At 37.1% G+C, this 24,424-nt stretch overlaps 6 protein-coding genes and 1 non-coding gene across 7 annotated transcripts; 3 read left to right on the plus strand and 4 right to left on the minus strand.

Annotated features, from left to right (window-relative positions):
* Positions 1-1,984: 1,984 nt before the first annotated feature.
* Positions 1,985-2,231, plus strand: BKA55DRAFT_689997 (uncharacterized protein; the record flags this gene model as incomplete). Its single annotated transcript, XM_046199433.1, has 2 exons — positions 1,985-2,102; positions 2,164-2,231. 2 exons carry the CDS (start codon positions 1,985-1,987, stop codon positions 2,229-2,231), a joined length of 186 nt encoding a protein of 61 aa, XP_046049079.1.
* Positions 2,232-8,932: 6,701 nt separating this feature from the next.
* BKA55DRAFT_t179 lies at positions 8,933-9,017 on the minus strand. Its single transcript has one exon. It is a non-coding gene; the product is annotated as a tRNA-Asn (tRNA).
* Positions 9,018-9,095: 78 nt separating this feature from the next.
* BKA55DRAFT_567854 (uncharacterized protein) lies at positions 9,096-10,215 on the minus strand. Its single transcript, XM_046192773.1, has one exon. It carries the CDS (start codon positions 9,292-9,294, stop codon positions 9,106-9,108), a length of 189 nt encoding a protein of 62 aa, XP_046049080.1. The 5' UTR covers positions 9,295-10,215; the 3' UTR covers positions 9,096-9,105.
* Positions 10,216-12,003: 1,788 nt separating this feature from the next.
* Positions 12,004-14,765, plus strand: BKA55DRAFT_663715 (glycoside hydrolase; the record flags this gene model as incomplete). Its single annotated transcript, XM_046197675.1, has 4 exons — positions 12,004-12,070; positions 12,100-13,187; positions 13,239-14,224; positions 14,278-14,765. The coding sequence occupies 4 exons, from the start codon at positions 12,004-12,006 to the stop codon at positions 14,570-14,572; spliced, it is 2,436 nt and encodes an 811-aa protein (XP_046049081.1). The 3' UTR covers positions 14,573-14,765.
* A 100-nt stretch (positions 14,766-14,865) lies between these two features.
* BKA55DRAFT_594020 (uncharacterized protein) lies at positions 14,866-16,792 on the minus strand (the record flags this gene model as incomplete). The annotated part of the gene is made up of 4 exons (XM_046195617.1): positions 14,866-15,249; positions 15,310-15,654; positions 15,704-15,806; positions 15,873-16,792. The coding sequence occupies 4 exons, from the start codon at positions 16,790-16,792 to the stop codon at positions 14,866-14,868; spliced, it is 1,752 nt and encodes a 583-aa protein (XP_046049082.1).
* Positions 16,793-17,446: 654 nt separating this feature from the next.
* On the plus strand, positions 17,447-21,144 carry BKA55DRAFT_594021 (uncharacterized protein; the record flags this gene model as incomplete). The annotated part of the gene is made up of 6 exons (XM_046195618.1): positions 17,447-17,449; positions 17,708-18,356; positions 18,417-18,730; positions 18,781-18,855; positions 19,740-21,078; positions 21,113-21,144. The coding sequence occupies 6 exons, from the start codon at positions 17,447-17,449 to the stop codon at positions 21,142-21,144; spliced, it is 2,412 nt and encodes an 803-aa protein (XP_046049083.1).
* Positions 21,145-22,344: 1,200 nt separating this feature from the next.
* BKA55DRAFT_690002 (Ca2+ regulator and membrane fusion protein Fig1-domain-containing protein) lies at positions 22,345-23,364 on the minus strand (the record flags this gene model as incomplete). The annotated part of the gene is made up of 4 exons (XM_046199434.1): positions 22,345-22,714; positions 22,769-23,096; positions 23,145-23,213; positions 23,295-23,364. The coding sequence occupies 4 exons, from the start codon at positions 23,362-23,364 to the stop codon at positions 22,345-22,347; spliced, it is 837 nt and encodes a 278-aa protein (XP_046049084.1).
* Between the last annotated feature and the right edge of the window lie 1,060 nt (positions 23,365-24,424).

Genomic DNA, 24,424 nt, shown 5'->3' on the forward strand with positions numbered 1-24,424 from the left:
GGAGGAGATTAAGGTAAATAATAAGCTCTTAAATAAGACTAATAAGTTTAAAAGTAATAATAAGTTTAATAAAGAGGATAATAATAAGATTAAGGAGTCTAATCTTAATAATTTTATTAGGTTTAATTAAGGGTCTTAGGTATTTCTAAGAGAAATTAATTTTATATCTATAAATAGTCTTTATAGGTATAACTTTATTTATTTTTCTTAATAATAATTAGTTTTATAGGCTTTAAGCCTAATTCTTATATTTTATATTTCTTTATTAAGTAACCTCTTTTTCTTAATATAATTATATTTTAAGTTTTTAATTTTTTCCTTTTAGCCTTAGATTTTTATTTATCTTAATTATTAATAATTTAAAATATATTTATTATATCCTTACTTAATACTTATTAATTATATTTATTAGGCTAGTCTTTTTACTTTATAAGATAATATAGGTCTTTATTAATATATTTCTTATTTTTAATATAATTAACCTTTTAATTGCTTTTATTTTCTTTAAGTTTAAGTATTAGTAATAGTTTAAGTGTTAATTAATCCCTTATTTAATAAGGTTTTAAGAGGCTAGTATAAAAGATATTATAAAATCTTAAGTATTAATTTAGAAGTATTAGCCTATATACTTAATACCTAATTTTCTATATTATCTTAAATAAATTAATAAATTTAAGTATTAGTTTTTTATTCTTTTTTAAATTAAAGGTTTTTTATAAATAATATAATTAACTATCCTTATTAATAAATTATAAAGATATACGTAAAGTTATAATACTTAGCTTATTTCTTAGCTATATTTACTTAATATTAAAATAGTTTTTTATAATACTTATATATTTAATATATTCTTATTTATACTTTTAAGACCTCCTTTTAAGTATTATTATCTTTAATAATATAGTAAAATTTAAGTTTAAATCTTATTAATACTTAGTTTAAGGTAATTTTAGTTATTATACTTATAGCTAAGTTATATATAAATTATACTATTTTTAATAATTATAACTAAGTAAGTTAGTTCTTATTAATAAAGCTATATAACTAGTATTTTAGAGTTTAGTTTATCTTTTTAGTTTAGCTATTTATTTATAAGTAAAAAGCTATAAATAGCCTTTATTTTACCTTTAAATAAAAGCAGATTTCTAATTAAAATTAACTTATAAAAACTAGTCTGTTATTAGATATTATACCTAAAGGCGTTTTAAAAATAAGCTTTATTTTATTATAAAAGAGCTTAGTAAGTTTAGATATATTAATTATAATTAAGATAGTAAAGAATTTAATAATTTCTATAAGTTTATTAATAATATTTAGGATTATATTAACCTTTTTGCCTTTAAAATATATTAAAGGTAATTTTATAATAAAGTCTATAATAACCTCTTTAAAAGGTCTTAAAGAAATTAATAAGTTTTTAAGCTTATTATATAGTTTATATCTTTTAAATATTATCCTTTAATAAGTAAGGTAAGTTTATATATATTTCTTAATATCTTACTTAAGTCTTTTTTAATATAGCTTTTATTATAATAACTTAAAGGTCCTTTTTAACTTAAAGTATTTTATAAGTTTATTATTTTAATATAACTTAATTAATTTACTTCTTAAGGTAAGGTCTTTTAATATATATAGCTTATTTTTAAAGTAAAGGAGGTTATTCTTAACTTTTTACTTACTTAATTTTTATTTATTATTAGCCCTTATAATAATTTACTTTTAGGCTAAAATTAAGGTATTATATAATTAAGCTAATATAATAACTTTTATTAATAGTTTTAAAAATACTTTTTTAAAAGGTATTTCTTATTATAAGGAATTTTTTTTTTTTTTAAGTTTATAAGTTAGCCTTAAAAGGTATATCTAAATATCTCTAGAATCTAATATAGTTTAAATATTTATTGCCCTTATAGCTAGTAAAGCTTTATTAAGTTAAATTATTATAATTAGCTGCCTTAATTATAGCCTAAACCTAGCTGCATATATGCCAGCTAAAAAGCCTTACCTGCTTATCAGCTGGCCCCAACCTTCTTTCTATAACCCACCTAAAAGGTCTTTCATCAACCTCTGCTACATACCACGCTTTAATCATCCATCACGCAGTAAGTCATCTGACCTGACTTTCCCTATACCTTCTGGCCGCAACCGCTAACAGCATTACAGCTGCCCCGTCACGATGCCTGCTATCTAAAGAAGCCTGCAGGCACCCAGGCCTAATAAGCCTTATCTAACTAAAGGCTATAATATAATCCCTAAGATTAAAGAAGCTTTTAGGCAAAATAAAGGTAAGGCCGATATACTATATATAATAGCTATAGATATTAAAAAGGCCTAGTTTAATAAGGATAATACTAGCTATATTAAGATAGTAATCTTTAGTTATAAGATCTTTCTACTTATATAGTCTATCTATAAAAACCTTTTAATTAATAAAGACTTCCTTAAATATAAGAAGTAGAAGCTTAAGGATTTAGAAAGGAAGCTATATAGAGGGATATAGCTAAGCAGGAGGGAGAGGGGGTTCCTTAGGGCCCTTAATGGCGGCTTGCATAATAAGTAGCTTAAGGATATCTAGTAGTAGGCTAAGGAGGTACTGGAGAAGACTGAGAACCTGTAAAGATAGGGGGATATTATACTGCGATATCTAGGATAGAAGCGGGGTAATTGCAGGGTTTAGAAGAAATATATTAAGTTTTATATAAGTTTAATTACCTGAAGTTAAAGACCTAAAGTTATAAATTTGGCATTAGCAGCAAAAAGAGGATTAAATAAGTTATAAGATAGGCTATATAACTAAATAAGTAAATTAGCTATAATATTAGTATATTATTAATATAAATAAGGAATAAGGAATTTTATATTATCTTTCTTAATATTATTATAAATAATTTTAGTTATTTTAGAAATTATAACTTAAAGATATTTTATTTTTTATTATTATTTTTTAATAATTAAATTATATTTTTTTTAATTATTAAAAATATCTTATTAAGTTTTTTTTAATTTAAGGTTTAAGACTTATTTATTTTTATTTTAAGTTATTTATTTACTTTCTTTTTTTTATAAGCTTTTATTATAAAAAAAAAATTTTCCCTTACCTTTAGCCTTATATAAGGCTATTAAGCTTTTTAGCTTTTTTATTAATAATTTAAATAGTAAAACCCTTATAGCAGGCTATTATTATAAAAGTCAGAATTAAATAAGGTTTATCTGCCTTAATAATATAATTATTGCCTTAATTAAGTAATATTAATATTAGTTATATCTTAATAATTAAATTAACCTTTTTCCTTTAACCTATTTAAAGGAATACTATATTTAATTTATTTATTATAAAGTATATTATTTAACTTAACTTTCCCTTTTAACCCATTTTACTAATAATATAATAGCTATATTGCCTTAATACCTATTATATAAAATAGCTTATATTAATATAATTATACCTATTATATAACTAGCTATAATTTTAATTTTGCTATTAGGCCTGCCTTAAAGGTAGTTAATAAAAAAAAGCTTTATATAATATATATAATAGTTATTATTATTATAAAGAACTTCTTATTAAGGGGCAAATTTAACCTTATTAAAATAGCTATTTTTAATTATAGCCTAATTTAATTAATTAATTATATAAAAAAAAGATATTATATTAATTTAAATTAAGTTAAATTAAGTTAATAATAAGCTATTAGGTTTTAAAAACTTAAAAATAGCCTTAAAAAAAGGTTATCCTTTTTAATTAAATAAGGTAGCTTTCTTTATTACCTTTATAAGCCTAAACTTAGCTATATATAAAGAGTAGCTCTTTAATATATCTATAAGGGCAGCTAATATTACTAGAGAGCTGCTTTTAAATTAGTAATAGCCTGGCTATAGTCTTGGATTATAAAAGTATAAGGATAGGGAGTTTATATATAAAGTTCTAGGATAAATATAAGGTAAAGGCAGGGTTTAGAAATTCTATTAAAGTTAGAATATATTAAAGGAATTATATTAAGTCTATTACTTTATATAAGTTAGTTAGTAAAAGTTAAATTAACTTAAAGTTATAACTTAATTAATTAAATATATATAATAAGGCATATAATTAATTTACTTTATATATAAGAATAAATAAAGTAAAATTAGTAAAAAAGCAGTAGTTTAAACTAGGGTTATTATAATTTATATCTTAAGTATTTTACCTTTAATATTAACTTTTAATAATTAAATTATATTTTCTTTAATTATTAAAGAAATTTTATTAAATTCTTTTTTACTTAAGGTTTAAGACTTATTTATTTTTATTTTAAGCCTTTTATTTAATCTCTTTTCTTTATAAGCTTTTATTATAACTTATACCTTAGCTATTTTACTTTTTAAGGTTTTTAATAAATTAAAATCTTAAGGCAATTTCTTATAAACTCTTATAAGTTTTAATAATATATTAGCTAGGTTTATTAATTCTTTATAATATTTAATTATAAAATTATAAGGTATTAAGTAAAGGTATTATTTAGCTTACTTATTATTTAACTTTATATTTTTATAAATAATTATAAGTTATAATAATTACTTAAGATTTTAATTTACTTTAATACCTTTTTAAGGTAATATTATTAATATTTAAATAACTTTATTATAGTTATTATTTCTTAATTTAATATATTATAATTTAATTTAGTCTTATTAAACTTTTATAATTAAAATACTATTAAGTAAAATCTCCTTTTAATATTTAATTAAAATAATATACTTATTATAATATACCTTAATATATTAGTTTTAATTTAGATTTATCTTAATAAATTAAAGTATTTTAATATAAGTGCCTTATTAAATTTAATAATTAAGGTCTTAAATACTTAACTTTATATATTATCTAGCTTTATTAAGCTAGGTTTTTTACTATTTTAGCTCCCCTTTAGTATTACTATTAATAATATAATAACTTTAAAATATCTATAAATAAACCTTTTATAAAAGTTATAAAGCCCTAAAAAGACTTATATTTCTTAATAAGTAATTAGTTTTTTTTTTTATTTTTAAATAATCTTAATCTTTTTTAAGTTTATTTTTATACCTTTAGTAATTAAAATAAACCTTAAAAACTCTACCTTATCTTGGTAAAATATATACTTAAATCCTTTTATATAAATTTAGCCCTTTTTATATATTTTAAGATTTATTCTAAGTATTTTATATATACTTTTTTAGTCTTTAAGAAGATTAAAATATTATTTAAATATATTATATAAATAATATTAATTAATCTTTTAAGTATTTAATAAATATAATATTAAAAAGTAATAGAAATATTTATTAGTTTAAATAATATAATTATATACTTAAAGTAATTATATTAGGTATAAAATACTATCTTTTATTTATTACCTTTTTTAATTTTAATATAATATTAAGTATTTTTAATATTAATTTTTAAGAAAAACTTAATACTTTAAATTTAATTTATAATTTTAATAATAAAAAGTAAAGGGTAGTAATTCTTAATTATAATACTATTTAATCTTTTATAATTTATATAAAGTTATAATTCTTTATTTTTTTTAAGTTTAAAGAGGATTAAGACTATTATTAGGCTCTTAAATAGTCTAATTTTACCTAATTTTAAATTCTCTTAAATATATTCTTAAAGCTCCTTAAGCTTTAATGAAGATAAAAAGTAAATAAGGCTATAAGAAGGCTCTTTTCCTTCTTATAGTTTAATAATATAATTAATACATTTAGGATTAAGGATTATAATAGCCTTATTAAAGTTAAATATATTAATATAAGTATAAAGTTTTTTAAGTATTTTATTAATTAAATTTAGTTTTTAAGCTTTTTTATTTAAAAGTAAATAAGATTTATTAATAAAAGTAATATTAAAAATCTAACTTAATAATTTAATTCTTTTTATAAACTACTATATAATTAAAAGTTTTAGCCTTTTATAATAGCCCTTAAAAACCTAATATTCTAGCTTATAATTAAGTATAATTTAAAAGTCTTTTATTATTACTATTACTAAAATAATAAGGTCTTTATTATTTTCTTTAAAGATACTTATAAAGCTTTAAATTACTTCTTGCTTTTATTTCTAGAAATTAGTTAATATTAACCTTATTTCTTATTTTCTAAGGGTAATTATAAGTTTTTTATCTATACCTTAAAGAGATATATTTATATTACCTAGCTATCTTAATCCTTATATTTAAGTAAACTTTTTATTAATAATATCTATCTTTATAATAGTATTAAGCAATATCTATATTTAAATAGAGTTATAATTATAAATAATAACCTTAATTAATAAGGTATATATTAATTAGGTTTTTAGTTATTATATTAAGTACTTAAATTTCTAAATATTAATATTAATTAAATTCTTAGCTATTTTATAAGTTATTTTAAGTAATTATTTTATAAGCTAATATAGGCTTAAAATCTTAGCCTAATTTAGTTTTTTTACCTTTTAATATTATTAATCTTGCCTATTTTTAAGCATTCTTTAGCCTAATACCTAGGTTTTTTATATTTTCTATAAGTATTATCCTTTTAATTAAAATTCTATTTTATCTTTTAGCCCTTATTATAGGTTTTTTAGCTTAAGTAATAACTACTCTAAGTTTATATTATAGGCTATAAAGCCTAGTATTAAGACTTAATATATTTTTAATTATTATTTTTAATTAAGGTATTAAGTTATTTCCTTTATTTATTAAGTATATTTTATATATAAGTAATTATTATAATATATCCTTTTCTTATTAAAGGAATTTTAGTCTTATTTAAGGCTATAATATCTCTTAGTTTTTAAGTTAATTTAGCTTAATATTAATTAGCCTTTTATATTAAGGTAATATCTTATAAGAGATATCTCTTTATAAAATTTAAATTATTATAAAACTTTTATAAAAATTATCTTAAGTATTATTTAATATATTTTAAAAGTTTAATTTAATATAATTTATAATTCCTTAAGTCTTTAATTAAAAATAAAGTTTATTTATTAAAGGCTATTTAATTATCCTTAATCTCCTTAATATAAGTAAGTATTTACTTTTAATAATATTATTTATATTTATTTTATCTTTCTTATAATATATTATTTAAGGTAAATAAAATATATAATATATCTTTCTTATATCTCTTTAAAGCTTCTTTATAAGCTTTTTTTAAATTATTAATTTACTTATTCCTTTTTTATAAAATAATAAGGAAGGTAAGCTTTATAATATTTTTAGCCTTAATTTTAATACTTTTATTAAAAGAGAAGTTATAATATTTTTAATAGTTTTTTTAAGAAGTCTTTTATATAATATTAAATTCTTAAGTATTATTTTATTATATTTATTATTATTACTTTATCTTATAACTTAATCTAATTTATTATTAACTAGCTAAGCTAGTCTTAGTCTACTAACTAGCCTTTATAGTTTTTTTCTTAAATATTAAAACCTTTATTTCTTAATTTAACTTCTTTCTTCTCTTTTCCCCCTTACTTCCTCTCCTTTACCCTATAATTACCTTTATTTCTTATAATAAAATATTTATATTCTTAATTTAACTAACTAAACCTTACTTTTTAACTTTTTAAACTATATTAAATATATAGCATTACTGCTAGCTAATATAATACTATTAATAAAGGCCTGCTATTATAATAATATACTTATGCCCTTTTTTAATTAATTAGCTAGGCCTTTTAAAACCTTCTTTTAGTATTTAATAAATTTAATAAAGTAATTATCTTATATAATACCTTTAATTAATACCTAATAACTAAAGATAATAAAATTAACTTATTATATTAATTATTTCTAGTTTAGATTACTGCTTTTTTACTAATTTTACTTTATTTATTCTTATATATAAGGTTAATTAATTATATGCCCTATTATATATATTTAATTAATTAAGGTTAATTTAACTTTTGCTAATTAACTTATATAAAAACTAACAGACTTAATATAATTCCTTTAATTTTAACTTTAATAGAATTTCTAAACCCTGCCTTTACCTTATATTTATCCTAGAACTTTATATATAAACTCCTTATCTTTATACTTTTATAATTTAAGACTATAACTAGGCTAGTCTTTGCTAATTTAAAAGCAGCTCTTTAGTAATATTAGCTGCCCTTATAGATATATTAAAGAGCTACTTTTTATATATAGCTAAGTTTAGGCTTATAAAGGTAATAAAAAAAGCTATTTTATTTAATTAAAAAGGATAACCTTTTTTTAAGGCTATTTTTAAGTCTTTAAGACCTAATAGCTTATTATTAACCTAATTTAAATTAATTAAATTAATATAATATCTTTTTTTTATATAATTAATTAATTAAATTAGGCTATAATTAAAAATAGCTATTTTAATAAGGTTAAATTTGCCCCTTAATAAGAAGTTCTTTATAATAATAATAATTATTATATATATTATATAAAGTTCTTTTTTATTAACTACCTTTAAGGCAGGCCTAATAGCTAAATTAAAATTATAGCTAGTTATATAATAGGTATAATTATATAGCTATAGGCTATTTTATATAATAGGTATTAAGGCAGTATAGCTATTATATTATTAATAAAAAGGGTTAGAAGTTAGGTTAGATAATATACTTTAGAAATATAATAAATAAATTAAATATAATATATTATAAAGGTTAATTAAGGTATAATCCTTTAAATAAGTTAAAGGAAAAAGGTTAATCTAGCTGCTAAGATATAACTAGTATTAATATTACTTAATTAAGGCAGTAATTATATTATTAAGGTAGATAAACCTTATTTAATTCTAACTTTTATAATAATAGCTTGCTATAAGGGTCTTACTATTTAAATTATTAATAGAAAAGCTAAAAAGCTTAATGGCCTTATATAAGGCTAAAGGCAAGGGAAAAAAAAATATTTTATTATTTAATAAGAGTAGTAAAAAAAGTAGTTATCTCCCCCGGGAAGGCTCGAACTTCCGATCTCCCGATTGTCTATTTAATAACAGTCGGACGCTTTAGCCAACTAAGCCACAGGGGAAAGAGGCGATTATTGAAAATCGCACTACAAATGGATATTTTGTTCATAATGACGTCAAGAAACAGGCTCAAAGCTACATGCTTGGTTATCAGGGTGTTAAAACTTTCTCTTTGCGGTTTTTAGTTATTTTCATGACCGTGCTGTCAAGCTGAATATCTATGTGCTTCATCCACTCTCTTTGCTCAACTCTTGACACATCTTGTTCTTTGTGTCGAATAGCCCGTAGAGTTTTGTCGCGAGTGACTAGCTCATAGTGAATGAACACCATCAATATCATTTCTAGCTTCACTATAGCCCGGCACCTATACGACAAGACCAGTTCAAGTCGAATGTCATCAAATAATATGCTGGGCTATCAACGAGGTGATTTCTAAGGGCGATATCTTAATGCGCTATCCCTAGGTTCAGATTGAGTTCATTTGAGGTTGAATACACGGTTTCTGTTCTCTTCAAGGGTACCACCCGAGACGTGCTTGGTCGTGAACCCAACACCCGACCCTCTAGTTCATCTACGACAATCTTGTCGAAAGGGACAATATGAGGGTGCTTGGGTGGACGCACCCACAAACTCATTTCGTGCCAGGTGTGAGATAATCGTTGAGGGATGAAATAGTACTTGAACACTTTGTTCTTTCTCAGATGACGGGAGGTAACTGACAAGGTCTAACTTACCATTGGACTAAGTCGATGAAGTTCTTGTAAGTTAGACCTCGATGGAATTTGAACATTTTCTGGGAGTTCAGTTGCTTCCAAAGGGGATAAAATGGGCAGAGAGCATCGTCATCTCTTGGATTGTTCGACGTTGACAGCAACTTGCCCTCCAATGAAACTTGAATTGCAAAAACTTCTGGTACAAGGTTATCTGCATGTTTTTGGAGCTGCTTTGTTGCTGGATCTTCTGTCTCAAGCTCTTCCTTGACAGTCACAGATATCAGACGGCGTTGACCCAAATCAATGATATGCTAAGTACTTGGGCCACCAGGATACAGGTTTCCACTGACAGCGAATAATATCATATAGGGATTGAGCATTCTGATCAGTGATGAACTGGTTCTTTATTTGTTATCTCAATAGGGAACAACTGACCGCAGTTGGCTTTCTCTGTTGAGAGGAGACTGTTGGCCAACAGGCTTACCCTATATGCTACCTTATGGAAAGCAGCTGCAGCCAACAGTAACGCTTTATGTTATGAAGGAGGGATCTATATTTCAGGATTGGAGATCAATTGAATTTTAAGTTTGCAGGACCGAAATCAATAAACTCTATCAACAGGATGCTAAATTAGGTACTCATGCGACAGCTTTCATAGGTTTGTATCCTTTAAGGTATCGAAGTAAGTTTCATTCACGTGGAATACCAAACCCACCTCATTAGCTACATAGCAACAATGCCTCGAAATGATAATCATAGCCCAAATTGATTATTGAGTTTTTGTGTTTTCTTCTTGGGGGTGAACAAGAAGCAGAAGTGGACATTCCGAATTTGAAATCGGAGGTCAAGGCTCCGTTGAATCTAGAACACGGAGCTTAAGCGGCACGGTAACGGCCCCGTTGAGACTGAGGACCAGGTTGACCAGTTTGGGAATGGATGCACGTGTGAGAAGCTTTTAGGTGGTAGTTTAAACGCAATTGAGTTACCGAGTACAGCCAAACAAACTAACCCTGATTCTAACAAACACATGCGAATACTCATAGCCGAGGGGAAGTAAGTAGAAAGGGTCGGTTGCGCATCTACTGACCAATAGCTTTGAGTTTATTATCAGGAATCAAAGTCAAGTTATCAGAATGCAATATTAAGTCAGTGACATTCAGGGTGATATTCACCATTTCCTCATCAGTAGCAGCATTTCCTCAGAGCTAGAAACACATATCATTATAAACATATACCAGTAAATAAGTATGTTCTCACACTCAATGTCAATCCTCCTCGACTCCATTGATTGAGCCTTAAACTTGCAGAAGTGCAAGTGGACGGGAAGACCCTGCGATGATGCTAAAGTTAGCACCAGGGGTATACGCTAGACTCCATAAAGCCCCTGACGTTACCTCATCTTAGCCAACCAATGCCACTAAAATGTGGTCTCTCCTGGCTTTGCCAAGACAGAGGGTCAAGCCGGTGGAGGTCTCCTTCCTCTACTAACTCTCAGATCTTTGAGACTGTCCTTTCTTGTCTTTGTTCCCCGACAACCTAACGTTCGCTTTCTTGTTTGCCTTCTCCATCTGCATCTTTTTAGAGTCGGTTTCTTGTCGGAGTTTGACCTATTTGTTTTCTTCTTTTGGCTAATCAGGCACAAAGAAGGAAGCACAAGACAGCCATTTCAAGTTGGTCTGGTACCAGACGGAATGCGTCGCTCAGTATCATAGGCGACACCAGAGTCTTTGACGACATCGATCAAGCGAGCCCCTCTAGCAAAACCTCGCTTTATAGCAAGGCGCAATTCGAATTGAATCTTCTATCTAAACCTTAATCGCCCCCAAAAAGCCTCGCCTCGGCGAGCCACGATCCGTCGCAATGCTTCCACTCCGTCGGCGTGGACGATTTTATGCCATAGTTGCTGTGGCCATGGTCTTCCTGCTGTATCGATTCATGCAAAATTCGTGGTCACAGTCCCCTCACTTCGAAACGGTGAAGCAACCGAACCAGCCAGCTTCTGAGCCAGTGCAGGGCTCAAAAGAAGCCTTTGAACCGCCTGTCGTACCGCCACCCATCCAGCTTCCCGATTCCGAGCAGGATTCCAACGCTGCCAATAAACCCGCACCAGCCGCACCTCAAGGCGGCCCAACTGCACCAGAAAAGGTCCCAGAGAAAGTTGATACACCTGTGGAAGAGAAGCCTGCCGTTGAGAAACCCATCTCTGCTGGGGATGCTGCGCTACAAGATGACAAGAAGGAAGAGCCCAAGGAGCCAGCCGAGCAATCTGCACCACAGATTCCCGATGTTCACTTCAAGGACCCTCCTAAGCAGGCTGACAATCCTGATATCCCCGATGTCAACGTTGATGGATCTAAAGTTCACTGGACCAAGCCCAAGGAGAACTTCCCTATTCCTCCTGAGTCAATCAGACCAGTCCCAACTGGCACAGCTCCTAGTATCAACAGAATCCAGTTCGACTTCCAACCTGAGGACGTACAGACGAGCACCACTCGATTGGATCGACTGAAACGTGTCAAGGCAGAGATTAAACGTGCCTGGACTGGCTATCGCAAATTCGCATTTCCACATGATGAGCTCAAGCCTGCTTCTATGAAGTATCGCGACACTTTTTGTGGTTGGGGCGCGACGCTCATCGATTCGCTTGATACTCTTTGGATCGCCGGTATGAAAGAAGAGTTCGACGAAGCCGCCAAGGCTGTCGCTAATGTCGACTTCACTTACTCTGAACGTAACGACATTCCCGTGTTTGAAACTACCATTCGTTACTTGGGTGGTCTTATCGCTGCGTACGATGTTAGCGGCGGAGCCTCCGGCCAGTATAAGATTCTGCTAGATAAGGCCATCGAACTTGCGGAGATCCTCATGGGCGTCTTTGATACGCCTAACCGCATGCCCCTATTGTATTATCGGTGGCACGAGCCTTACGCTTCACAACCTCACCGAGCAAGCACTGTCGGAATCGCTGAGCTTGGAACTCTGTCTATGGAGTTCACTCGCCTCGCTCAATTGACGGGCACCAACAAATACTATGATGCTGTTGACCGTATCACCGATGCTTTGATTGAGATGCAAGCAGCAGGCACTGATATTCCAGGCCTTTTCCCCGAACGCATCGATGCCTCTGGATGTAACAGGACCGCCGACACTCGGACCGAAAGCCTCAGCCAAGAGGCCCGGGAGCAGGTCAATTCTGCCGACCTGACTAAGGAACCTGAAGGGTTTGATCCCACGAAACTGGGCGGAGATGCAGCCTCTCCCGCACAGCTCCCCCAGGCTGATAGTCGTTGGGAGGACAAGCTCCAACGCCGTGATGCTCCTGCAAGTACTGATGAGACAACCAAAGGAGGCGACCAGACACCACCTCGACCTGCGGCTCAACAGGCGCCCCCTCTTGCTGCAGACGGATCTTCGGCAGACTGGGATTGCAAGCCCCAGGGTCTCGTTTCCAGTAGCCCTAACTACGGACATTTCCACATGGGAGGTGCCCAAGATTCAGCCTATGAGTATTTCCCCAAGGTATGTTGCTCTGTCATATTCTGTTTCATCATATTGTCTGACTTGACTTAGCAATACTTGCTCCTGAATGGTCTGGAACCCAAGTATCGCCCGCTCTATGAGAACACTATCGATGCGATTAATGAATGGTTGCTTTATCGGCCTATGATCAAAGACGATGGCTGGGATGTGTTTTTCACAGGAAAGTTGACGACTTCTAGCAGGGGCGACTCAGAATGGACCAAGACCTACGATATGGCTCATCTTGCATGCTTCGTTGGAGGCATGTATGGACTCGGCGGTAAGATCTTTGGTCGTGATGGGGATATCGACAAGGCTAAAAAGCTCACTGATGGTTGCGTGTGGGCATATCAGTCAACGGCTACCGGTATAATGCCTGAATATGCTCATCTGGTCGCCTGTCCTGCCCTGGAAAAGTGTGCTTTCAGTGAAGAGAGTTGGTATGAGGATCTCGACCCCAACAGAGAATGGCGCGATAGTGAGTTTCGAAAATGGTCAGACGGTGAGGCGCAGAGGAAACTCGCAGAAGGAGCCGCTCCCGCTGCCGCCCAACAAAACAAGCCCGATGATTCAACCAAGGGACCGGGGCCCGTCGTTAATCCCCCAAAGATGGTCAAGCGGGCGGGTATACCGATGCCTGAGCTGGATAGAAGTATGGAAGAGGACGACTCGGAGTTTGGATCAACGCTCCCCGATTCACTCAAACAGAAAATTGGGCTGAACAAGGACGGGTCTGGAAAAACCGAAGCAGAAAAGGCGGATTCGGGCATGCCTGATTCAGAGAAAGCCAAGCCTGCTCAAGTCGAGCTAGAGAACAAACCCGCTGCTGTCCAGGACGCAACAGAAAAGACCCTCGAGCCGAAGCCTGCCACTGTAGACAGCTTTGATGCCGTCAGAAACGCAGAGCAAGTTGCTGCTTCTGATGATATACCTCTAGAAAGGCCAGTGACGCACGAGGAGTACGTCAAGTCGAGGATTCAAAGAGAAAGACTACCTCCAGGCTACACTGATATAATGAACCGGAATTACATCCTTCGGTAAGTTTGTATTATGTAATGAATTTGTTACCCCTACTAACATAAAGTTACAGACCTGAGGCGATTGAGTCTGTTTGGTACATGTATCGCATTACTGGCGATACTACCTGGATGGATAAGGGTTGGAAGATGTTCCAGGCTACAATCGCTGCAACTCGCACCGAATTCGCCAATAGCGCCATCGAAGACGTGACGGCCACAGAGAATAATCTGAAGGACGAGATGGAGAGTTTCTGGATTTCTGAGACTCTCAAGTACTATTATCTACTCTTTTCAGAGCCCAACGTCATCAGTCTTGACGAATGGGTTCTCAACACTGAAGCGCATCCTTTCAAGAGGTCAACATGAACGCCATTTCAGCGCGCGCTTATAAGTCATTGTACTGAGATTTTGCTTAAAAAGTATTGAGTTTTGAAAAGGAGGAAGGAAGGGTGGCAATGCTGTTTCATCATCGGGCAAGTCAAAGTCACGACAAAGGCGTTTTTGGAGAATGGTCAGGATAATGTATGATTACAAGGCGCCAATCAACTGAGGATATATCAATGTACATACTTATTTCATCTGCAGCCGGGGTATCTCCTCAGCGTTTCGTGGCTTAGAGTGAAGCCACTCACTTTGTTCCATCTTCATCATCTATTCTCTCAACCTTTAGCTGCATCCCATTGGACTGAGATAGGCTGGTGATTGCCAGAGAACTTCGTTCCACCAAACCAGAGCTCAAATCTCAGGTCTACGGGAGCAACAATAACTCGAATATCGAACCTACAAATGTAGAACTTGTGTCCACGCCGGAAACAAGTTCCTCGCTTTTCTTTAAGAACGAGCTGGTGTTGTTCGATGCCAGCGAGGTTGCTCTTTACAGAGCAAAGTCTCATAACGCCGGCTTGTTTAAGGCTTCGAGGGAGCCATTCGGCTTCGTTGTTCGACACCACAATTTCTGCGTCCCAAGCTCGTGTAGTGTCTCCATCTTTCAGCCTGATTTCAAATCGTTTGACCAACGGAGAGTCTGGATTGACAGTATCTCCCTGTGTTTTTCTTTTTGTCAATTTCCAGTTTGTGAGCAAAAAGAACGGCCATAAGCATACCTTTTTGATCAACCATTGGATCTGGTTCGTCGCCCACTTCACATTTGGATCCCACGGATCTTGCCGAATTTCTTCATCAAAATGCTGTGCAGGCATATAGACCTCCTGGACGATTATGCCGTAGCTCGCTCGAGCAATCCAGGTGCTGAGCACAGATTTGTTCCCCGACTCCATCCTCTGTCGCTTGTTCTCGAGAACTCCACGAGCGACAACAAGCTGCGGGTCTTGGGAGGGTATAACGACAATATTTCGAGCATTTGGATGTTGCAGCTTGGTCAAGTGTTCTTGAAGAACCTCACGGACGTAGGCTGAACTTCCCAGCCCACCGGACAGAATCACATACTCCTATATACGAAATGAGCTTCGGTCGAGCTTCAAACTCGGATCGCCTTACCACTTGCTTTGAAAGGCCTTTTTCGGTCAACCAGTCAAGTCGCTTGCGAATTCGGGCCATGATTGCTTCGATATGGACATCGAAGAGGGCTTGAATGTCTTGCCTGCAATGGATCAGTCATGTAAGTCGACACGGAAGATACGTTTTCAGTAGTGGGATAGTAACTGACTTGGTAAAAAGCATGCGCCCATCTTGAACTCCGAGTCCTTCGTGGTTCACATCGTATCCTACACCCTCCATTATGATTTTGTATACTGGCTGCATATATACTTTTTCGCCAAACTTGTGCTTGACGCTCTTGAATCCTTGGCTTCGAGCCATGCGTGCTGCAAAATCAGCCGGAAGCTTGAAGTCAGGATTCGCGGCCATCCTTTGCGAGACAAGTCTTGCGAATGCGCGATCAATAAGTGATGAACCCACGCCTACACCGCTGACGGCAGCGACTTGAGACAGCTGTGGAAAGCTCGAGTCTGTTGAAGTGACTCGCATCAAGGCGAGGTCTGTTGTACCACCACCCGCATCGACGGTCAGAAATACGCTGTTCTCTTTGAGGCTTATAGCTCCAGTTTTGAGAGTTGCTACAGCTGCAGCCTCGGATTCTGTGAGATCGACCAATGCTGAATGTCGTGGGCCTCCAGTTCCGAATCCAGCATCATGAATTGCGCCTTTGAAGGTGTTGATGATAGCCATACTCGTCCACGTCGTTGGCGCACTGAAGAGGAATAGCACAGTCATATGATCCCATCCACCGACATGTTTTATACCCATGCGCATCTCTATGCTATCTTTAACATGCGAGTATATCTGCTTCAGATAATCTGTCACGAATTGGCGAGCCTGAGAAGTGCTTTGCGGGACGTTGCTCAGACCCTGGTGCTGTGCTGCGTCGAGGGTCTCTGGATCTAAAAAGATCTTGAAGAAGTCGCGACGTGTCTTGCTCGTGTCGTGGTCATCGTCGACACACATAAATCCCCACGATGAGATACTTCCATCGGCGTTGTATACGATTGTCGTGGGGACTTTTCGATCGCCTCTATCGTCGCTTCCAGGCCAGTCGTTGACGATCTGAATCGGGATCCCATGCCTCATCCAGGCGACGCCTAGAACGAGTCAGTCTGTATCTGGTATTTGTTAGACCGGTACTCACCCGTAAAGGTCGTGCCAAGGTCTACAGAGACGGTCAAGTCTGGTCGCTCCTCCATTTGTTAGTCTGCCCAGTTCTCAAAAAGTGATAGAGGAAGAGTCAAAAAGTTGTTTGAGAGCCTTATTGCCAGCAATCTGACAAGGCTCGGAAGTGGCCCATGCCATAAGCCTGCTTTCAGGTATCAGAGCTGGACTTCGCGATATTGATCTGTGAGACACACCTCCAAGGGTGTGCGGGTCAATATGCAGAAGATTGGGCTGGAAAAAGACAGACTCGGCCTTCGGTCTCAGCCTGATAATGATACATGCATTTTTGATGCTCACCAGTGCTGACTGGCTTGACAAGGGATGCTGTTAACTGAACCCCTGTATAGAGGAACGTCGTGGTGGCAATCAAATGGCAGTAGGGCAAGTTTGCTCAGGCTTTGTTCATGGTCAAAAGCAACGCCTCCCCTGAAAGCCTTTCAATTTCTGGAGCCGTCTTCCACTCTCTTTTTCTTCTTTCAAAAAGACCCAACGACGGTCAATCTATCGTGCTCTCCTGCATTTGAGACTGCTTAACACACCCCTTACCTTTTCTTCCATTTCTTTATTGCGAAGATGGTTACTGGGAATGAAAAGGTGACGGCAACCACAGTATATGGCCCGGCAACTTTGACATTAGAGGAAGGCGACCGCCGCCCTGTGACCGTTTTACGCCCTGATCAATTTCAAAGTCCTACCGGATTCATATTCACCAACGTGATTGTGGAGGCTCCGAATGGGACAGAGTCAGCAGCAACCGACACTGGGACTTCAGGGTCAACCGCCGCAACTCAAACCGAAGCCTCGGCCATCGTGTCCTCTACAGACCCGGAGGAGCCCTCAGCAACAGATACAACGGCGCGAACAGGCACAACCAGTCCGACTGCAACATCAGAACCATCAGCAGATGGACTTGCAGGCGGCGCCGTGGCTGGAGTTGCCATCGGCTGTCTCATTGCTGGTCTTGCTTTAGGACTCATAGCAGCTTTTATCCTTCTCCGAAAACGGCGAAGAGGCAAACCAGCAAGTGAAGGATTTGTCTTGGCAGACCAAAAATACACGGAACCAAAAGATGGAACACAGGTCATAGTTTCATCGCCGAGACACGATGCTGAGCTCAGCCAGTTTCTTCTCGAGGCAACTCCTGATAAGGAGATCCAAGCGGAGTTGCGCTCGCTCTCCGAACTCATTTATCAGCATGTCGAGAACGGTTACCGTGAACCTCAGGTTCAGGCCGACCCCGTTGAGGTAGCCCAGAGCCTTATCAATATTGGCTACTCACCAGAATCATCAGGACTGCAGGCAGACACAGTTGCTGCCGTTTGCCTCAACCCCAAGACTTCTAAAATTGGGCTCCGCCATGTTCTCTCGCATGTCATCTTTCGGAGCCTCGATTTCAGTTCTGGCAGTAGCTTGTCCATGCTTCCACTAGCGGTTGCAGCATTAGTACAAGGAAGCCACTCAGCCGAAAATGCAAACAATCCTGGTAAGACGATCTTACATTCTCCTAGAGCCCGATTGTAAAAATTGCTAATCGTACTTCTAGCAATTCTCCTGGCACGTTCAAGGTGGCGAAGTCTCTCTGCCCTGCTTCTCCATCCAAACCCCGATGCGAGAACACCACTCCCGGTGCCAGTGTCAGAAGCTTCTCCCAAGGCTCTATCTTTTGCAAATGAGCTCAACGACTTCTTGAAGCTGTTTGTTACACAAGACCCTGCCAGCCAACAGGATCAGATGAACCATCTGCAGGCTGTCATCCTTGAGTGCACCAAATTGGGTTATGTTGTTCTATCACAGCCGAGTGACTGGAGATTTGTTTTTAGCAACAGCAACTCCATTACAAAAAGCCGCAGGATCGTGGTGTGCCCTGGTTTGGAGAGGCTCAGCCATAATGATGGAACGAGGTGTAGATCGCCCAAGGAGGTGGTGGCACCGGAGACAATGCCTCTGTAAGAGAGAAGAAGCTCGTTGACTACAGCCTGTTGGTCATTCGCTCTTTATGACTGGATTCTTGGATTTGAGTTGCAAAAGGCTTAATATATAGTACGTTAGCACAGAACTTATTTTCTAAGCCGCCTTCACTACTGAATTCGGCCACAATGGAGTGATAATTACAATAACCAAGAAGTAAATATGAAACTAGACAGCGCCATTAAAATTGGAAACCTTCTTCAAGTACTGCCAACTAGCCTACTGTTGTCCTCATTATTCTTGGCGGTGGCTGTCTGCATGCAGTTGAACCAATTTCATAACACCACCAACAGTGTGATTGATGGGGCATATACACCCACCCGGGACACATCCAATAGTCTATTCAACTGAAGTATTGCATGAGACTATTGAATTGTCTTGCCTACTTTGATTTTAGTGGTTGATCACTGAGCTTTTTCTCAGAGCCTGCTTCTGGATATGCAAGCCACATGCCTTTGATATCACCTCAGGTTTCAGCTCTGAACATGGGTTTTAAAGATGTGACAGTGAATGGATAATGTGCAACTCGTAAAAAGACTTGCACCACAGCCTGATTTTGTTCTCTCTTTTCTTGTTTAAGCGGGGAAGACTAATGCGAGGATTGTCGTCTATGTAGCATCATCGCCTGCAGCTCAACAAGGACTAATCAATACCTAGATGATAGCTTACATGTTGTTCTTCTCAGTAAAATCACCAGACCACTTCATTATATGAGACTATTCATTTCGGACAACACAGTCTTTTGTCCCGATTCATCATGCCTAACCCCCTCAGGGCAATACACGCAAGTTTCAACCTCCTGACCTGGGCCTTGGACCACGACCAAGTCCCCAACGACATCCGCCGCAGTCTCGAGCTCGTTCGAACATGCGACTCAGATCTTCAACATCTCATAGAGCTACGCAACGAATGTCTCCCCCTTCTCCAGCGCCGCCCGAAGGTTCTCGACCGCGTACACGGCATCATTGAATCAGCTCAGAGAGGACTTCAAGAAGTCTGCGAGATTGTAGAGAGATGTCGCCCGGGGGCTGACAGAGGTGGGAAGACAACTTTTTCGAAACGCATGGCATGGGTACTTGTTGATGCGAGCGAATTCAAGAGCCAGGAGCCTATTGTTAGTCGACATCATGCCGCTGTGCTCGCCGAGTTGAACTTCTTGAGACAGATAGCTCTTTTGGCTCCTGTTTCTGAACCTGTGAAGGTGAAGGAGAAGTGTGGTGTGAAGGAGGATGCTGCAGTGTTTGATAATGTTGCACTGCTAGGGGATCTTCTTGGTGACTTGACAGGCAAGTTAAATACTCCCATCACACATACCAGTTCATCAAATGGTCTGATAGTATATGTTGCTGTAGCTCCTACCAAGAAACAACCACCAATTGTTCAGTTTGTTGCACCTCTAACCCCAACCATAGTTTTCAACACAAACGCAGAATCGACAACACCAACAACTCCATCTTCGCTCCAAGTGCCTCAGTCTCTTCATAGATCAAGCAGTTCGCAGACGATGCATATGGAACATGCGCCTGAATCACTGCCAGAACTTGTTCCAGTCAATATGGCCAACACAGCTCCACCGAAGTCGTTTACTTCAAGTTCCACATACGATAGCGAGGCCCTCGCAGGATTAAGTCTACTTCTTGGAGATCCCTTAGACTTGAAACACTCGCCATCCTCGGCGCCATCTAAAAATGGTCTACTAAATCAGCCAGTGACGGTTCCGTCTCAAGGACTGCCTCCACAATTCACTCAGAATGCTTCCGATCAACATCTTCCGCTTCATAGCCCCTATGATAGCGTCTCTGATCTGAGCCAAACTAGCCAGCGAGCGAGCTTTAACTACACTCCTTCACGTCTATCATCAAACATTTCAAGCCCTTATCGTCAGCACCATTCATTTTCAATGCCGCCGACAGCCACACAATCAGCATCTCAGCTCCACCATATGCAATCCGGCCACTACCCGGGGCAACTCACATGGTCAAATTCGTCTTCTACAACAATATCTTCAATCTCTTCAGGTTTTACAAGACCTGACTATAGCTGGATACCGCCGATTGCTGAACTTGATAGTTCTCCGCACCATATGGTTCCCATTGTTGGTGCATTGAACCATCTAAATCGAGCCAGTGAAGCCTCAGTGGATCAGAAACTCGCTATTCAAATCAACACAACACCTGTCGAACTCCCAGCAGAGGAGAGTCTAGCCACGAACATAAGCTCATACTGTCAGACTTCTCGTCCGTGATTTAATAGAAGAGGGCGAGCCATCAGCCAGCCAATATCAACATTACATCAGCAGATAACGCGGAAACCAACTCTTAACCAGGGAAAGGAAGTGGTGAAGGACCATAATGATGTGCCTAAAGACGGTACAATATGGTAGTTGGGTTTCTGGGTATAGAATGCAAGGATAGCAAGGATAGACGACCAAGGGTTAACGACAGGAGAGTTTTGAACAGAGGCGTTAGGATGAGTGGTTTTGAAACAGCTGAAGCAAAAACTATTTAAGTATTAGCAAAACTCAGAGCATTTCGCATCAGAGATATATGAACGCCGAGATACAGATCGACTGTTAAGTGCTATATCTGAGTGTGTAAGAGATTCAAAGAGGTTGTTGGTCAAATGAAATTACATGCAAAATGTCACTCTGGCTCACGGGAGTGATTGATAACAAGTAGGATATTCGCAACTTGATTTATTGTCTTGAGTCCCCTCGGTAAAGAAGAAGCCCGTCACTACCTATTAGAAGCACAGCTGTTCGTTCTCCCTTAGTTTCATCCATCAAATCGTGCCCGTTCAAGTTGTCGCAACCCCCAATAACATTCTTTCACGCGCAATTTCAATCTATAATAAGAAGCATAGAAAGTAATCAGTAATGCAAAACAAGTCAAAATCAGACCCAAATCTCAATTTCGCAAGCGCGTGACAATAAGTTGTCTTGATAATACATGTCGATAAACAATTCCCATTCCTCCTCTCACGTCAAGACATATATCCCATATTCCCGTACCACATCCCATTCGTGGTCTCAAAAATCGTGTCTTGTAGCGCGTCCATTCCACATGGTCTCTCATCTCGAGAGATCGGTCTTCTGTGGGGTCCCTCATTCTATATGGAAAAAAGATGTGCGTTCCTCGTTTCGCTTCATCGTTCCAGCTCATGGTCATGCTGAGTTTCGGTCGAGGGGCCTCTGTTTTCAGTGGCCATCGTATCGATTATCCGATATCTCATCATGGCACAAATTAGGCTATGTCGTGAATAGAATAAAGCTTTGCGGTACGGTGTCGTCTGTGCCGTCCCATGTCGAGGCTGAAAGACCGAAATTATAACCGATCGCTCAGCGTTTTAAATAAACAAAATCATTTCCGTAACTCCGATGCTGATGCCCTTTACCGTCCTTGATCTTACCATCTTCGTGTCGAAGATCTTAGTCGACATATGTACATTTATTCGACAACTCAGTCCGCAATAGTCTGCGATGACTCAGGTGAATTCGAGGTATCCTATACCATCGAACTGAGAACGCTTATACTGAGAATCATAATGAGTAGACCGATAGTAACAACTATCAGTAGGGCGAATGAGAACCAACCCAATACCATGGCGCTGGTACCCACACCACTCTTAACAGCTCCGTTTCCGAAATCCTGGGCTATAACCGAGGCGGCCACAGACGCTGTATGTTGCCATAGTACAGAAACAAGGACGAAGATGGCTGAGATGAAGATCAGGGCAAGGGCGATTTGGGAGACAGGACGAGACGGGAAAGGCTTGACCTCGCGGTCAGAACCCTCTGAATCGGTCTCCTCGTGCCATCCGGGGAAGGTCGCGAGAAGGAGAAGGCAGACGAAAGCAAAGATGATGGCAATGATACTGAGAATCAGGTTAGTATGCTTCGATTTCGGTGCACGCGGAATAAACACTCACATAAGATATGGGAATACAATCATATCCTTGAATTGAGCAGCCAGCCAGATGAGGTTGAGAGGATCTTGGTCCACATCAACCTCCTTAGCCAGGGCAGTTGCATTGTTGCTGCACAGCCAGGAACCTCCATCAGGGTTAATACAAATACCGAAATAACCAACGCGAGCTTGCAATGATGCGTCACCTGCGATGTTCTCGATAGCTGAATGGAGGTTGTAGTCGACCTGGGCTGTATCGGGCACTGCTGTGTAGTCCTTGTAGTAGATAGATAGTAGGAAGATATCGGGGATAAGTGGCGAGGACGATGAACAGCCCGCGAGAAGTAGAGCTTGGTTTGGTTAGAATAATGTCTCATTTAGGGATCAAAATAGCTCACATAATAGAATGATGGCGATGGCGATGAGAATCATCAATACATGGTGATAACCGAGGAATGGAACAAAGCCTAATAAAACTGGATGTTAGCAATGCGGACGATTCAGATTGAGACATTTCATCGATGTCCCGAGACTAGATGATCACTTACGATACCAGCCGACCTGGACCTTTTGCCTTCTAGAGGACGAGCTGCTGCTACTGCTCGTCCCGGAACCCATTGTGAATGATGTTGATCCTGCACTCCTTCAAGGTGTTGTCGGTTGAAGTAGTAGCGGGAAGCAACTGAGTTGTCTGCGCCCGTCTCCCAGTCAGGGAGCGACGAACACGGGTGCTCAAGACTACTATCGCTTGGTTTCCTTGCTCTTTCTGTTACCGCTTGGTCGCGTAACACTCTAGAAGCGATCCCTTGATCGACCCTGAACTTCCTCCGCTGGTTCAGTCAATCTGTCTCGGGAACAACTGGTTCTTGTCGAGGTGAATGAGCGGTGGAATGCGGATGGGAGAAATCGATGTCTCGGTAGACAGTCGACGCTGGAATGTATGTGGGCTAAAGACGACGGTTGGTGACAACGAGCGAAAGTCGGGCCCTGTAATGGTGAGATCTTGTTAAAGGAGGTTATAAATCAAGTCTAGTTAAGTCAAGTTGAGAGTTGGCCACAATAAATCAAGAGCCTTGAAGATCAGTTCACACGTTCTGCTAACGAGGGTGAAGACTTATTGGTTTTGTTAGAGAATCTCCTCAGAAAAGGAGAGAAGGAAAGGAGAGAAGCGGTCAGTCAGTCAATTAGTCGGAGCAGTTTCGTATACCAATACCAGACAAATTGGGCGGATATTCGATGGCTGGGAAAGACTTGGGACAACTACCAACCTCTGGACTTTTCGGTGGGTGATGCAGAGGTGTAGTGCCCAGCCACCTATTTACTCGTGTTGGCCTGGCGACGGTGACGTTTTACATGTGGAGCCACAGTTGCCAACTGGGCGAGCTCTAGACAGGCCAGGGCTCCTTTCAGCACCGGGCAACCCGCTAACCGGTGCCGCAGAAGGAAGGAGAAGCCTAGACGCGACCGGGCGCTAAACTGTAAGCGGCAAGGTGTTATTGGACCTGCAGCAGCGCAGACTTGAGCAACTTCCTGGGCTCAATGATCCTTGAACCCTAGGATCTACGATCTTACGTATCGCTCCGCCGCAAATTCAACGCGTTTCTATACGACCAACTGCGACCTTGATTTGGGCTCGACCCTGGCAGCTCGTCAGCGCCCAGATTTGCCAAGCGTGCCA

Source organism: Fusarium redolens, assembly GCF_020744475.1.
Source record: "Fusarium redolens strain MPI-CAGE-AT-0023 chromosome Unknown BKA55scaffold_8, whole genome shotgun sequence".
In the NCBI taxonomy this organism is placed as follows: Eukaryota; Fungi; Ascomycota; class Sordariomycetes; order Hypocreales; family Nectriaceae; genus Fusarium; species Fusarium redolens.

What these genes read in the sequence shown, in the direction of transcription:
- BKA55DRAFT_567854 (XM_046192773.1), bottom strand. Translation starts at nt 9,294, where the DNA reads ATGATATTGATGGTGTTCATTCACTATGAGCTAGTCACTCGCGACAAA.